Here is a 17,020-nt window from a genome sequence, read left to right as displayed (position 1 = left end):
AAGTTAAAGAATGAGCATCTTCTGAGAGTGTCTCTCCAACATCCCTTGAAAAAAGGCTCTCAAACAGCAGGATATGCTGAGGGTTATGACGACTGCACAGCAGCTCCTCAGAACCCTTCAGCAATGCTTCTCAAAAATGAATTTCAAATTGTTGGAAAAGCCACTGCAGTGCAGAAACATTGGTTCCTCTTCTTGTTCAGTATAATCCAGTAAGTAATTTTACTGCTTTGACCTGCAATAAGTGGTAGATGCACAGAGATAATAGAAGAGCACTTCCCTTTTTTCATTATATTAACAGGCAACAATTTATTTAGCTTCTAGATAGCTTGCATGTGCATGTACATATCAAGGAGCATGAAGTTAAAATACCAAAGTATTAAAAGCTTGCAAATGGACAATAAAAGGGAGATAGAAAAACCTTAAATTCCTTTAAAGTTCATCTCATGCAATCTCTTAGAAAATATATACACGCCTATTAAAAAAAAGGAGCCTACGTGAGAGCTGAACTCAAGGACCTAGAATTGAAATATTAAGAGGCCAAATCAAGGATGATGTAAACTGTGGTGGAAGAAACAAGAGTTAAACATTCGTTCACTTCCCAGGTGGTTTAACTTCCCTTCTGATGATAATCACTGCTCCCACAGTGGAGTTAACCTGTGAACATGACTCACCCCCTGCAGGGCAAAATCAAGTGCATTGGATAATGCAGATAAATACATTTAAATGTCAGCTTCTTGTATATATGTGGCTTTATTCATATTTCAGAATAAAAAATATTTCTATGAAATTAACTGATTTCCATTTTTAACTAATTAAAACTAAAATAGGATGCTATTAGATATTAGAAGGGTGGAAAATGCAGGAATGACAGCTTTTTGCTTTTTTATTCTTTACATTTTGCTGCTTTTTGGGCAGCATCAATTTACAGCATTACATGCATTCAGAGGGTAAAGCACACTTCTGAGTTTGTCAGTAGGCTTTAGAGCACAGCAACATACAGGGTTAGGTCTTAATCTTGGCTATACTGGAACAAATATATTTTGACTAATCCCACTGAATACAGTTGCTCCCTCCCATGAGAAAAAGTATTAATTATTTATGTTATAAAGCCATCTAGGTATGTCATTCCCAATTTCTGCTCTGCAGAGCCAGGCATTACTCAGAGACAGAAACAGCTCCATCTCACAGGAGTTCATAATCTAAATTGACAAGACAGACAAAATGAGGGAGAAAGGAAATACTACCATCTCTGCTTAATAGATGGTGAATTGAGAGATTAAGTGCTGCCCAAAGTGACAAAGGAAGCCTGTGCAAGAGGCAAGAACTGAACTCCCATTCTCTCAGTTCTGGCTTGATACCTGAACAATGAGATTGTCATTTCTTAAATAGAGATTATCTGGTTTTGCCTTAATATCTTATCTGGTTAGCTGATTTGAGTATGTACCCTGCATTAACATGAATGCATACACTGCTCTCAAATAACAATTTAAAGTGCCTAAACTACGTAGGAGTCTAATGATTCATCTGTAGGGAAAGTGAATCTAAACAGCAAGCAATGATGGGAGTGAATGATACACTAGTTATTCTGTATTAACTTCCTCTGTGGGTGCTTCCAGTGCACCCTAATTGTGMAACTGTATAGCTCTCTTGAAAAGGCTTTAGCATATAGAGTGTCAATACAGGGAGCTGGTGAGGAATAGCTAGTACATTGCAAAGTCTGCTTACTGCATACTAAAATATTGGTTATGTGGACAAGCATTTTGTCTCACTTTCAAGAGGTTCTTAGGAGCCTTAACCCTATTAAATAAACATGCAAATATTTTGTGAAAATTAGACTTAAACTTCTAGGTCATTTAGGAGGTTTTGAAAACTTTACTCTCAGTATAGAAAAGTTAATAATTTGAAATACAGCTTCTAATTCAGTGGATGTTCTGGATTTACGATCATTTGAGAACAGAATGTGACCCCTTGGTTGAACAGAGAAATAGGCCACCTGGCTTCAGCTACTATCTCTGACAGCAGACACTTCTAGACATTTCAGAATAAAGTTAAAAAAACCTTTGTAATAGACAAGCTGGGTACAGGGTAAATTGTCTGGTGAACGCAATCCATTAGCAACTGGATATGTCCCCAAAGATGCGGGTTTGTATCTTTTCTGCAGTTTTATTCTTTCAAATGTAACTATGGAAGTTTTTGTTATCTATATAAGGGTATAGTTTTATTTGGAACAATACTGAATATTTGGCCTACTTCTATCTTTTGTGACAATGTGTTCCACTGATTAAAATATGGTATATATTTCTTTTCACGTGTTTCACATCTTTGCCTTTCAATATTCTTTGAGYGCCCAATTGTTTTTATGTTATGAGAAAAGACAAATAAGTGCACTCCTCCACTGGTTAATTTATATAGCTTTATAATTCATCTATATACCTCTTCCTGGCTAAATGACTAGCCAGTACTGAAAGAGCAAGAATGTTGAAAGTCAGACCTAAGGAGAAACACATTTCAAAGAAATGGATTTAGTACACTTTGATATGTATTAAAATGAACCCTACAAAAGAGTGGGTGGGAGGAAGGCTTCCAGAACCAACGTAGCAATGCTGGTCATTAGGCATGAGAGATAAATCTGTTTTCCACACAAAAAAATAAAAAAAAAAGACAAACAGTAAAGCTAAAGCTCAAGAACAAACAGAAAATTGCTCTTGCCTTAAGGTATTTTTCAACCTGGTGACCGATTTTGTGCTTGTAAAGACAAGACAGGTCAACATCATTGACTGCATATGGCTAGGAAGGGTTTTGGAATGTGATGTTCTTCCCTTCTGAGAGGGTAAGTGATTCAAAGTGACAAAGTGGATGTAATCTGCTCTGGAGTGAATGTGACTACATGACAAGATTTTTCTTGGCAGCTGGGAAGACACAACCAAGCTTGTTCTTTCTCATGTTCTTGCAGAACTGTTGTTACTGATATGTAAGACGATGGCAGCATTAAAGTGGGCTTCAGCAGTGCAGACACCCACACCAGTAAATGACTCCAAACCCCTCACAACACTACCTTCAAATAACAAAGCCTTCTAGAAATTTGCTAAAGAATCTATTATGTTTGCTACATTTTGTATTAGTATTTCATTTTTTTAGTAGTTCATCTGCTTTAATTTCCATTTGTTTAGTAGTTCATTTGTAATACGTATATATTTGCCTCATATTGAGAGCTAGGTCTGAAAATGTGTTAAATGCATTTTAGAAAGAAACATGGGTTTTAAATTCTTATTTCAAAATGAGTGAACATATGTATTTCTAAAGCTGCTATTAAATTCACAACTTGTACCTCCAATAACTCTGAACTGTCCAAAACTAAAAGAAATAGTAATTATGTGAAATGATTAGAAATAACCACAGTCAAACTTTACATTCCTGATTTGTACTGCAGACTTTTGCCAACTGTGGTAGCCTGAATATCTTCTGTCTTGTAATTTATATTGCTTTTTACACCAAGCAAAATACAGTATTAAAAGAATTGTATTACAGATGGAGTGGAAATTCTAGTTTGGTTGGTACTATATATTCTTGTGCACAGGTGAGAGCTATTCCATAAGACTGGATCTCGGCTTTATTACTTAGAACAACATTTCCATAAATCTCAGCATTGTTTGTAGGAGCTTTCTTTCCAATCAATGTTTCATTACAATGACCGGTGGTTGAAAACCTGCTTAACAAGACTTTAACTATTGTAACAGCTGCATGGTCAGATTTGACCGGATCTGGGAGGGAATCAGTGATATACTTCAGGGGGAAAAAAAGGAGCAGTATCTATTCAAGCTTTGGACAAAGTAAGGGGGTTTCATTCTTTTTAACCCCTTCTCTCCATTTCCATAACAGATGAACATATGGGATCCCATTACCAGAAAAAAAAAAAAAAGCACTTAATTTCCCCCAGAGCCTTGCTGAGAGTTTGACTACCCAGAAACGTACTGAATCAGGCCATAGAAGTGTATTTTCTCTTGCATGAGAAGTTGGCCAGCAATTTAAAGATTAAAAAATAACTACTTTAACTGTGTAAGCACTTAAAAATATTCCTAAGATTGAGATTTATTCAATTGCAGCAATCATCTGCAGCAAACAGCTCCAGTCTTAGGTTAATTGAGATGTACCTCTCAGATACATCATTAGAATTTTGTTATAGCCTGTTCACAAGCTTTCTCGGGGAAAAACAGGCTCGCTGTAAAAATGGGAATGCTGTATTTTAGAGCAGAATTTCCCCTCTTTCTCACTCCTACAACTGTATTACCATGCAGAATAAAAATAAATCAGAACAATGTTTTTATGAGTAACAAATGATCAAAAAACTCACCAGAGCAGAAATATGGATTGAGATCATTGAAGTAAAGTTCAGTGCTGCACAGATGGGAGTCTTACACCTGCTCCTTCCTAAATAAAAACACCTTGTTTTATTTCAACCTTTCAATCTCCTGTCCTATTTATAGCAATCCAAGACTTCTCTAACATCCAACAACATTTTTGATTAGTTAAACTTATTGCTGCTTTTTCCCAGCTTTAATTTCCATTGACTTCTTGATGGGAATTGCAGAACGTTAAGTGCAAAATTTCCATTAACTTCAGTGAAGCCAAGATTTTACCCAACGGCTAGGATTTTACCCAACTTTCTGTAGGAGTCTGGCTGAGCACTGAAATGTTACACTTACCCCTGAAATGCATGTTCCTCTTCCATTAAGACAATTCAGTTAAATGGATGTGATGTCAGAGCTAAAAGGCAGGATCTCTCCCTCCAAATCTCTAAGAACTTTCCAATATGGACCTATTTCCCATGTAGCTCTAGAGTCATCACCCGAAGTCCATTTGAAACAGTGGAAAACCTCCTCTAACTTCAAGGGACTTTGGACTATGCCCTGTAAAAAAAGGGTGAAGGCTTCTCAAATGTAAAGAAATTAGAGTAGTTCTTATGCAGAACTGAAAAAGAGTTTCCGTGGACTCTACACTTACAGATTCTAAGTCTGCATGCTAGTTCCACGGTTTACAAAAATGTCTTTGTGGAGACAGAATGGAGAAAGGAAAAGCAACAGATCTGCTAATACTATACTAATGCATGAGCAATCGTTACCCCAACAGCAGTRCCACGTTGTAAGAACCTCAGTAGTTTCTGTAAGAAGGTGTAGGTTGAAGAACTTTTTCTTCACTTTCACTGGCTTTGTGCAAAAGGAAGCGTAGGGCCCAAGGAAACAGATGGAAAAATATTTATGACAGTCTATGGGCACTTAATCACTTGAAGCACTCTGCTATCAGCACTGACTTGTTGTATTTGAGACCAAAACAGTCATAGCAGCAACGATTTTATTCAACATCACTGCAACTACTGTGACTATAAATAGGACAGGCAGAACCAAAGGATAACACCTCACCAACAAGGGCATCTTTTTCATCGCATCCACAAACAGGCAGTTATAGGCTAGCACACCATGTATCTAACCCTTCGGCAAGCATCTCATTCAGCTCTCATCCACACACATTTTTTCCTCCATCTCTTACCTTTTTCCTTTAAACATATTCAACAACTATGAAATTCAACAGTTATGAAATTTCACAAGCTAGAAATTGCCATTCTCACTTTACAGATGGTGAAAACAATAAAAATAAATAATCATTTAACATGTGCTCACTGCATGCCTGTTCAAGAGACCAAAAGGACATAATATGCTTTCTTATGCCCTTTGTAGGGTTTATCYATATCAACAGAGTGAGTGAGAGAAGAAAACTGCTGCTCCTCAGTAGTGACATTTACCTTTCTGTGAAAATAGACAGGAAGTGAGCAGGCAGGGGCAAGACATATTGACAGGGTCCCTTTAGCCTGCACCAACCAACAAAGAAAAGTTGGAGACCAAATGGATAGTATAGATTATTTCTTTCTTAAAAGTGTGGCACAGGGAAGAGACCACCTTGTGAATAAAAATCACAGCATTTTTCCTGCTCTTCACCAATGGCAAGGCAGCCCTGTACTTCCCTTGCTTGTGTCAAAGTACGCTTAGCTAGTGCATTTAGCTAGCAACATGACCAAGAATTAGGAGAAGAATCAATAATTTTTATCTCCTTCTTTCTTGCTCTATTCATACTGCTTCTCTTAAAATAAGGCTGGCAACTCTAAAACAGAAAATGACAAATCTGGTCTTGAAAACATCCACTACACATGGGCACAGCTGTTCAGAGACCAGACCACACAGCCACAACAGAAGAATTCAAGGTAATTTCTAAACCTTTTACAGTAATGATACACCTTCTGTCATGCAACAAAGTTATCTGACTTTTAAAAGAAAACTTTTTTGACAAATCCAGGGAGACAAACACATCATTAGAAGAAAATGACTAATTTGAATACCTGTATATGGTATTCAAATCTACCCACCACTATCACTACTCCAGTGACCTCAGAGTCTCCATGTAACACAGACTTATCCTCAGCACTGCCAGGAGAGTGGCACTGGAGACAGAGTTAATAACAGACAGAGTTAATAATTGGAGACAGAGTTAATAAGTTACGAAGATTTCCTTAGCGCATCCTCCAACTTGTGGGTAACAACACAGAGCAAGGAACATGCTGAAGGCAGTATCTCACTGTGCTCTCTGTGTGGACCGCAGCATTAGCAGATTCTTGAAACTTAGAGGATCTTATAACTCACGGGTTCTGGGTTGGAGATATCTGCCTTACATTAAACACATCCCCAAATTAATGCTTTGGCCAGTTTCATAAATACTTTCTGCTAATGGAGGAGCTTCTCTAATTTCAACRAAGGGGAAACTATCCTCATGTTAAATGATTTTTCCATTGACTTAAATTGAAATTTTTCTTGAAGAGAGACAAAATGCTACAAAGGGCAGTGATACTACTTTTATGAATAAGGATTATAGGTAAAACTGAGAAATTTAGCTAAAAAGTTTGTCCATTCTTCTTCTTAGTAAGGACTAGTTAGGGTAAGATGTTCTTGAAAATACTCTGCTCTGGTCACACAGCAGATGCGCAGCTGGATGCACAGCTCTGGTCATCCACTCTCAAGAAAGACTAATTTGACTGGAAAGGAAGCAGAGAAATCCTTTAAATAAGACGTGAAGAATGGAGAGCTTTTCTATGGGAGGATGCAAGAAGAGATGGCTCGCTTATCCTAACAGAATGGAGGTTGAAAAGGTCTGCTCTCTGTATATGTCAGGTTAAACAGTGTAAGACAAGGGGTATTTAGGCTAATGTTTACTCAGGAGCAAATGGAACACATTATCCACAAATAAATTTAAACAGGAAATGAGAAAAAAAATTCCCAGCATCAGAGCAGTGAGATCCTGGAAACACTTTCTAATAGCAATAGTTGGATCAAATAATCTTTTTTGCTTTCTAGTGGAGTTTGATAAGTATACTGATGAGGTTGCCTGAAACAGAGAACTTGTTTTGAGGGACCTAGCAGGTCCATTCAAGCATTATGTCTTTGAAGTCACCTGAGGCTACATTCAGAAGACCTATGTATGGAAGCACCTCTTTGTGTGCCAAAGTCAAGAATTAGATGCCAAGAGCAGTCACAAGAACCCACACAGCTTCTGCCCAGACCTATAGGCAAGCAACCGACCTGTTTGCAGCCTAGTTCACATGGAAATCTCAGGAGGATTTTAGGTGTTCTCCTGCCTAGCTGTTCTGCAAGACCCCATCATACTTCCACACATTCAGTCTCATAAAAAACTGCCAGGACTTTTGGTGCAACTGACTTTAAAGCGCACTTCTGGAACATAGGAAACCTGAATTCAATTTTTCCACCTCCTATGCATCCTGACAGGTGTTCCTTTAACTGTTGATTAACTTCGAGAAAAATAGCCTCTCTCTTCCTCCAGCTTTCTTAGCACCCTGCTCAGCTTACCGGCTGCTGTGAATGCCACTGAAGTGTTGAGGAAATGTCTCTCCTATAAAATGCATGGAAAGATTTAGTCACTTACTCAGTGTTGTTAGTTTTATGAGGTAGCAAGATGCCTGGAAGTTAGCACGGTGATGCTGATTTGCTCCTGTGAATCTAGCTTGTATGCTTCTGTAGAACAACATACTTCAGTTAGGACATGAAGAAGGAATTCAGTTACAGATAATTTTCAGCTTTTTATGGGTTATGCATTAATTGTTAGCAGAGCTGTGTCAGAATTAGCTCTGTGATGATCCAGCAAAGTTTCTTAGCTCAAGCACACACCAAGCAAATACATTTATACTGTTTTCAGGGTCAATGTGACTTCAGGAGCAGCGAGTCACGTTTGCAGTGTGTGCAATCCAAACCAATGAGCCATTTCAGACCAAAATTAGCTTCCCAAGAACCTGATTTGGCAGCTTTGTTGTGTGCTTCCAGAACAGAGAATGCTAGGTTATAAGGAGCTTGTCTGGACCTTGCAAGACTTACTGACTATGTCTGTACTTCTGAATTAAAGAGTGCCAGGGCTTAGAATAACTTGACCATCCAACTGTTGTTAGAATGGCCCCAGCATACGTTTTGCCCAGGACAGCTAGCACTCTGCCAACCAATGCTCAGGCATGGTTTGGGAGTGGGCACAGGCCAGCACCAGACAGTTTGCATGCAGCTACTGTGTTTTGCAGGCTAAGAAAATTTAATTTTATTAGCATAGCCAGGTCATGCCAGAAAGAGCCTTGGCACTGTACTGAGGCAGTAACTTCAGCTCAGTTTTGACCTTGCTAGACATAAGCTGACTCCATTCAGCCATTGCTTCTGCACCATGATCTAAAATAGGGTTCAGCACAGGGACAGTGCTGGACCTGAGACTGGATTTTCTCCTTCTGCAGTCCTGTGCCCAGACTAACAAGTCCTCAGAGTTTGATAGAGCAACGGTCTATCGGCTCTGCAATCGCCAGACCAAATTTGGCAGAGTACTAGTGACCTAGTGCCAACAAGTCGAGCTGTGACCAGGCTGTCTCCTTACAGGTGGGTCTCTCTACACTGCTCCACAGCATTACTGGTAGCAACATGTCTTATTAGCTCATTCACAGTGCAAGACCCAAGTGCTCTCTGTGCATGCACCAGTGCTACTCTTGATTTTATAAGTGTGCCTGGTACCTAGAACAGCAGCTGTTGCATTGAAATAGTTTAGTGACTGTGGGAACCAGCCCCAGTCCACTAGGTTCAGTGCTGAAATAGAATTAACAGCAGTGCAGGACACATGATGGCTTTGATTTGCTAAATCAAACAGATTAACCTAATATATAAATAGACTGTGTTTATGTTGATGTGTGTGTATGTACATATATATGAAGATATACAGCCCACATATACAAATTTAAATGTGAATTAGATAAAACAAAACTTTTTTAAAATTATAAAAGAGGAGCATCTTTCAACACCCACCTCATATGAGAACAAACATTTTGTGCATTAGTTTCATTTRACAGCAGAAATAAAGCTGTACATTAGAATTACAGACTAAGATCACCTGGTCCAGTGTTTCATATCCACCATTCCAGTGGATACAATATCTGTGTTACAATCTTCCTTAAGATATACAGCTTTTCCCACCATTTTTTGTACTTAGAGGAATACTGTCCTGATAAGTACTTGATCTAAGTCAAGTTCAATGTATTTTTTACATGCCATTATATCTTATTGGTGCATAACAAATGAAGTACAAAAATACCAGATATTCACCTACAGAAATAGCATATCATTAGAAATTAGCACATTACAGTTGCAAATTTGTTATTGTTGCTATGGGTGGGGAAGAAAACAAACACTGAAACAACTTCACAGGATCCARCATCCCTGTTTGATTAGTGTCACGTGAACATTCCTGGAGAATGGTCATACATTTATCTGAACTCCAGTCAGTGCTTGTTTTCAGAACGTATTACATAGCTGTTCCTTCCTTGTAAGCTGATCTTGCCTTCTGCTTCCTCAGTACAAAACAGTCATTAAGAAAAGCAACTTTGCTCCCTGGGTACAGATTATAATGAATTCATTTAACCAAGCAGCATTATCCGTGAAGAGGTGAATAGTTCTTAAACTCGGCCCACCTTGTCATAGTTTTTTGTTTTGTTTTTTGGGGGGTTGAAAGTTACCAATTGCAACACGCTGGGAAACAAGAGATCAAATTAACTCAGCAGTTTTCCACATGATAGTCTGCTTCTTCAGATAGCCATCCTTCTTGCTGGGTTTCTCCTTCACTTGCACTATTTACTTCTTGGGTTCAAAGTTTTCAACCCTTTGCTTTTTTTTTTTTTTTTTTTAAATCATGCATCACTTGGCTGACTTGTCCTTGCACCTCCAGCCTTTGTTGCTTTCAGTCTTTAATGATGATCTTTTCGTTAAGAGCTCACCAAAGTGTAGATCATGCTGAATGTAAAAGAAAGACACAATATGAAAATATCCTTTTGAAGCATGCAGAGCACTTTGATTTTTATAACCCTTTACTGTCTGTTCCTCAGGCTTGACTGTAATGGCCTGTGCTTTCCTTTGCTCTATTGGTTCACACTCCTTCCATCTCTCTAAAGCATCTTAATTATGGTGGATTCAAGATGGGTATCAGAAAGCACTCAAGAAATAATAAATTCATTAACGATATCCTACTGTATCTCAAGCTGTGTTTGAGCTTATTAAAGTGTGGTCTGATGCRGAATTTGAAAAGTGAAGAAACAAAACCATTCTGCTTTAGTGTGTTTGATCTCTAAAACTTCAACCAGCAACTCTCTGCAGGGCAGGCAGGGTTTCCAATGAAACTGCACTGCTTTGTTTCCTTTGGAAAAAACTCCATGCAGTGGAAGAAACATAAAACGCAGAGACCAGCTGCAGTGAATCCATACATATTAAGTGCAACTCTGAAAAATGAAGAAATCACAGTATATTGCCACAGCCCCATTTTACTATAATTCTATTTCTGACAATATCCAGGACAGTACAGCAAAAGTGAATATAATTCATATTATTTTATTTAGGACCAGACAGTGGATTTTAGCTTATGGCCACATTTTGAAATGAAGGGAGGGAGGACACAGAGGAGGCTGCACAACAATAGAGCCCCAGCTGAAATGCTAAACCACACTACACAGCTGACTTTGCCAGGGTCTGTTACCCAACACAAAAACGTGGGGTTAAAAATGCTTCTTCCTGCACCCATGCCTTGTGATGATCTCTCCTTACTCTGCCAACAGAGCTGGTCTAGCATAACTCCCAAGCTTCCCACTTTGGCCTCTTGCCACTGCCAAGAGGGCTAGTGAGGGAAGGACATTCAGTCCAAACCCACAAAGCTACTGGATGCTACACACCAGCTCAGATTCTTGCACCCCATCCATCTCAGTGAGAGTTAGGCAGCATCTACCAAATTCTGTGCGTCTGGGCTCTTCTACTTCCTTTCTCCTTCCACATACGCAAACACAGGCACATACACATGCACATGTGGCCRGAAAAATTTGTGCTAAGTAGTATTTAAATGTAAACCTGAGAAACATCAACCTGCAGCAGTGACTCCTCAAGATAAGGTGCTGACTGACAACAGAATAACAGACTAGTGATCAAAGAAGAAGTGACATTTATCCTCTTCCACCAGTATACAACCATATCTTACAAAGGAATTACAGCATGCAAGACTGATTGGAAGAGGTGGTCTATGCAAATATGTTACGGGAAAAGGAGTAGGAGAAAGGTGTCATAAAACAACACCTTCATTTAAAGTTAAAAGTATTAGCCTTTCTTGTCAAATAGTTTTATGGTGTAATTATAGAGGCCACTAAAAGTACAGAGATTCTGCCAAGGTCTTACCTTAAATATGATCCCCATATATTCTTGCATCTGACATTTGCAACCATGCATTAAAGACATCTGACAGCTGAAAAGGTTGTGGGGGTGGGGGGCAGGGGGGAAGGAGGGGAGGTTTGACTGGGGTGCAGATCTCCAAGAACCAATTTAAGTGGAGTTCTAGACCACACACTATAACCRTGTCTACCCCGTCACAAAAAGGACGTTGCAGGAATAACTCCAAGCATGGTGCACCCTGTGTCCCACCTACCTACCACCCTGAGCATCACCACGCAGGCAGCCTGTGGACTGCGCATGAGCGTGTGCCTGGTGAACTCACATGCCAGGCTCCCGCAGGAGCTCAGCCTGCTCTGGAGGGGATGTTCCCAGCTGCACTAGAACACCCTGTACTCTTGTGATAGAGGAGATCTGGTTTTCAGGTGCTGGATTCAGACTGCCTCATGGAGGACTGTGGGAAATACACTGGCAAATGCCCCATAATGTAGCAAATTATATGCTAGCAAGCTATGCCATTTCACCGATCACCATTCTGATACAATGTCACTGTCATAACACTTGCTATATCACCCATCCTAAGAGACTATGCAGAGGATCAAAAATTGTGTTTCCTTGGTTTGGCCCTGGGGCTGGGGTCAGGCTTTAAGATACGCACTTAGCAGTATGTCCTGAGGTGTCAGTGGATTTAAGTACATGCTGCTATGAATGGGCATGTTTCCCTGAATCAAGATCAGGAGCAGTTTTGTAAAGCTAAAGAAACGGGCCTATTTGCTCCAGTCATTTCTAAATACAGTATCACATGTCAAATGAAAAACAGACACCATTTCCTTAGTAGAAAGACCAGACTTACCAGTAAAGATAGTAGAAGAAGGAAAGGAGATAGAAAGCTAGCTTACACCAGGCCTCTTTCTGACAGTAACTCAAGGTATCTGCATTCATGACTGCAGGTGGATCATATGCTAGTTCTGAACTATCTGCTGGGCAATGAAAATACCTGAAAAAGCAGGAGAAAACATCTGGAATGACCCTGTAACATTCTATATTAAATATATGCAGATGTACACCCTCCTGCTCCTGATCATCAGCTGAGCTCAGAAGAAAACCTCCTTCCATGTTATACCAGGAATTTTCCTCTCTCTTTCAAGCCTCTATTTCTGGACATTGCTAAAATCAGGATGCTAGTCTTAGCAGACTGTTTTATAGGCCCAAGCTATTCAYGCACATGGACCTTCTCTGTTCTATTAATTCTTCAGATTGACACATTCCACCTTCCCATATAGTTCTTTCTGGCTTACCCTCTAATAACTTACATATTGTGAGTGACAATATGTGRTGGTCTGTGATCACAGCATAGAGTTAGTATTCCTAAGCTATAACTGCATCTATACAACAGACTTCAGATATGATGAAAGGTAACAGTCTCGACCAACTGATAGCTCAGTTTCTCCAACTATAAAAAGGAAATAAGTCAATAAGGGCTGGTTGACTAATGTTTTCTGCACACAGCACTGCTCTAAAATTTATCATCCAAATAAATTTCATTGGTTTTTGTTCTTATGACGAAGAAATTTCTAATTATTCTCAGCAACAACTGGATGTTTAAGAAAATCTTGAAAAAATAACTTTTTTGACAACAGAGCTTTCATCTCAATTACTTTGCAGTAAAAAGCAAAAACAAAACAAAAAAGTCCTGATCCACTTAAAGCATTTCATTAAAGATCTGCATGAATCAAATGAAGTACTGTTATTTCCCTTGCTTGAAAGTAGTAACGTGACTACTAAAGATTGCTGGGATTGCTTAGATCGATAAACAGATAGACAGAAATAAAATCCCCATACTCTTAAATAACCAGCAGTAAACTTTGAAACTAAGTGGTCTTCCTCCCTTCTTCCTTTCTACTATCAGTCACATTCACTTATAATCTCTAATAACATTGCAAATTCTTTTACAGAGATCACAAGTGAAATCCTTGCTTAATTATCTTCACTGGATGAAAATATTATACAGTACCTTCCTATGAGTTTGTGCAGAACTTTACATAAGGAGCCCAAACTTATCTGTGGTTAAAACAGCAGTAAATATGGAGYAATTAGAGCAGCCCTTAGGGAGACTCATGGAAACAAAGACAATCCAAAGTTCCCTCCAAAGGTGATATGACTATTTAGAGTCTCACCATTTTCAGCTTGTACATAATACAATTTTTATTTTTAGACCAATATTATTGTCACAACTTTGTTGCTAACCCTTAGTAAAACAGTGCTAAAAATATTACAATTTTTTCTGCATCAAACCAACAGGGAGAAGAACACTGATAGTTTCACTCCATTTAGCTTTGAGAACTACACTGTTGCTCTAACTTCTAGATAATACACTGTTCCATATCACTCTTCATTACTACTGAGCTTTTGCAGAAAAATGTGTAAAAAAGCTACCACTCTTTAGTAGCTAAGTACTAGCTGAGATTACAGAATTGTATTGCATTCGTTACAGAATTTTTTCAAGATACTGCGCAAAGTAGCTCTCTGCTACCATATGTATCTTTGTATGACAAAGAAACCCTGACAGACAAAAATCATCTGCGCTTTTACAAATGTTGTGAGAATGCAAAACTAGTGAAGGATTCCAGACTAACAAAAACTTATGTCTCTTGGTTATCTTCAGAAGTGACAAAAGGCCAATTCTCTACTAAAACACAGTGGAAGCTGCTTTGTCAGCAGCTGCCACTGCCCATTCAGAGAAAATCAAAACTGCTCAACAGAAGATCTAACTGAACGATTCCCTCTGAAAGCCTCTCAGTGAATACAAAGAACCAGAGGAGATCTGGAGCTCAAACACCCCCACTTCTTCACTTTGTTGGGATGAAGACAACAGTTCATCATCTTTTGCAATCTTTACTCCAATAGAGACTTCTCTTGCAGAACAGAAATTCTCTACTGGACRGGTATAGTGAGAAATGATCTATTTTATACTACCAAAAATGCATAAAGTTACCAGAGAAGATAAGCAAAATTCCCTCAACTTGCCCAGAAAACATGACAACTCCAATGGAAAGGCTTCCTTGCTAGGGCTGGACAAACATATCTAAGGTCTTCAGCACACTGACTATCTTACAACTCTTTGTCTATAAAGTATTTAGTACTTCATTGAGTTCCATTTTCATATTCCAGCCTATTTCATTTCCAAGTTTTCATTCAGTTTGATTATGCTGTAATGATTGCATCCTGAAACTTCTGGGAATATCTAATTACGTTAGTAACTGAAAGACGCATTTATATATTATGTGTTTTCTTTCCCTACCCTAAACATCCATGAAAATATTTTTTCTCTGGAAACTTGAATCTCAGCTGTTTATAGAAATAGTTTTTAGGCAAAAGATATCCAGCCATCCTCCTATTGCTGCAGTTCGTACTTCAAGCAATTCACATGTGCGCCAAGCTGGCAAATAAGGGTAACAACCAGTCAGCATACAAAGACAGGCTTACCTCCAGAAGTGATAAAAAAGGAGAGGAACATTTAACCCCAGTGTGAGCCACTCTTGAGCGCACAAAAACATTATGCAGAAAAGGCTATGGATAGAGTACTCCGGCAACACCAGCTAAAAAGAAAGGAACAGAAATAAGAATAGATGTCAGTAAAACACCTCTATGAGTGTAGCTGCTAAACTAGTTTTTCAGAAAACAAACCATCTCTGCAAGTCTCCTACGTGTCTAGGTCTGTCCCCAGACATACCTCAATTGACAGATGGTGGGGCTAAGAGTAATGAGCACACGGTGCAGTGCCAAGTTTGTCTGGGTTCTAATCATGGCTCTACTCCAGCGGCTTGTTGAGAGGCCTGGAACAAATCACTTATCTTCTCAGTTGGTGCTCCAGATTTCTGTCTGCAAAATGTGGATTGTATTACTGCCTCCCGCACAGAAGTGTTGTGAGACTAAAGGAGTGAATGTTTATAAAAAAGTTCTTAAAGAGATAAGTTTAATCACTGATCCATTTGAAGAGGAAAGAATAAACCTAATATTGAAGTTTCACTTTCTGTATTGGAGGAGTGTCCTCCAATAAATAAAAGACTTCTTCTACCATTTTGGTATATTATATACACCCTGAAGAGATCAAATTCATTAGTAAGTGTTTTAAGCTAAAACCCACTAGGATGGAAAACTTACTTCCTTAATAAATCTATGACTCCCATCACTATGTGTTTCAGACCCAAGATGATTCTTTCTATTAAAAGAAAAAGTGAGTGGGCAGCCAGCAGAAACTGAAAATTACATGATGTTAATTCAGAGTGGTTATTTCTAAAGGCATTTTACTTTTTTCCCCGTTTCTTAGCTGTCTTTCTTCTTTTTTCGTGATGCCCTTTCTCAGAAATCTGTTATCTTCATTCAAGTCATAAAAGAGATTAATTTCCAACAGCTTATATTTCTCATCAGCTACACAGTCCCATACACTGTTCATCTGCATTCTTTGCTGTGTCTTGGAGCCATGTCAACTGAAGTTAAACCAAAAAAAMCATTTGAGTGGCTTCTTTTAGTTTGAAATCATTTTCATCTGTCAAATAGTTAAAACAAGCCCTAYTTTTGAAAACAATGAAAAACCTACTATAATGTCTCCTATACAGCTATGCTATAATGGAGTCCAGCTTCCTGGCTTTTAGGACTCTTTCCATCTCACATGGAACATATTTTATTACTTTCATTTAACTTTATTATTGAAGTAGTTAACACATTTGGATATCTCTTGCTCTGTATCTATGCCTTCAGCTTTAGCATCCACAAAAGCTCACCTTATATGGATGACAAATCACAGTACAATTACACAGTTTGGATTCCAGATGGCAGTTATTTATCACTGCTCGATTTTTTTTTCATTTTTAGAATGTGATTTACAGCATAACTATAACCTTTCCCAAAATAATGATTTATCTTTGTCACAAATTGCAGAAAAGAAAGGTCTTAATGATGGACGTCTACCCACTGAACATCCTAGCACTTAAAATGTATAACATCCATTATCACATATTTAACTTCTGATTCCACCTCAGTTCACAAACTTAACAAGAACACAGCCCTGGTGCCTGATCAACAGGCTGGCTAATAGTAACAAGCAAGGAAACCCATGGYGGAAATTTGTGAAGAGCTTAAAACACAACAACAAAAAAAATCATTGTGAAACTGAAAAGGAAACAAAGGAAGCAGTGGATTTGCAGGAACACATTCACTTTCTAGTCACAGTTTGTAGT

The 17,020-nt window shown here is 38.6% G+C and overlaps 1 protein-coding gene across 9 annotated transcripts in view; it reads right to left on the bottom strand.

The window, feature by feature from the left end:
• The window catches only part of LOC112963401 (protein cornichon homolog 3), a 116,312-nt gene that overhangs the window by 55,181 nt on the left and 44,111 nt on the right, over window positions 1-17,020 (bottom strand). The window contains exons 4-6 of one of the 9 annotated variants that reach the window (XM_026060410.1): window positions 15,267-15,379; window positions 12,634-12,777; window positions 5,336-10,367 (exon numbers count right to left, since the gene is read on the bottom strand). The exons of 7 other annotated variants lie outside the window; for them this stretch is intronic. In XM_026060410.1, the coding sequence (XP_025916195.1) occupies window positions 10,340-10,367; window positions 12,634-12,777; window positions 15,267-15,379 (285 nt within the window). In that variant the 3' untranslated portion in view covers window positions 5,336-10,339. Of the gene's footprint in view, window positions 1-5,335; window positions 10,368-12,633; window positions 12,778-15,266; window positions 15,380-17,020 lie in introns of those variants that run through there. One more of the 9 variants, XM_026060411.1, reaches the window with a different exon arrangement.

Source organism: Apteryx rowi, unplaced genomic scaffold, assembly GCF_003343035.1.
Source record: "Apteryx rowi isolate R43461 unplaced genomic scaffold, aptRow1 scaffold_169, whole genome shotgun sequence".
NCBI lineage: Eukaryota > Metazoa > Chordata > Aves > Apterygiformes > Apterygidae > Apteryx > Apteryx rowi.
Note: the sequence above shows the minus strand (reverse complement) of the source record. Positions and strands in the feature narration are given on the sequence as shown.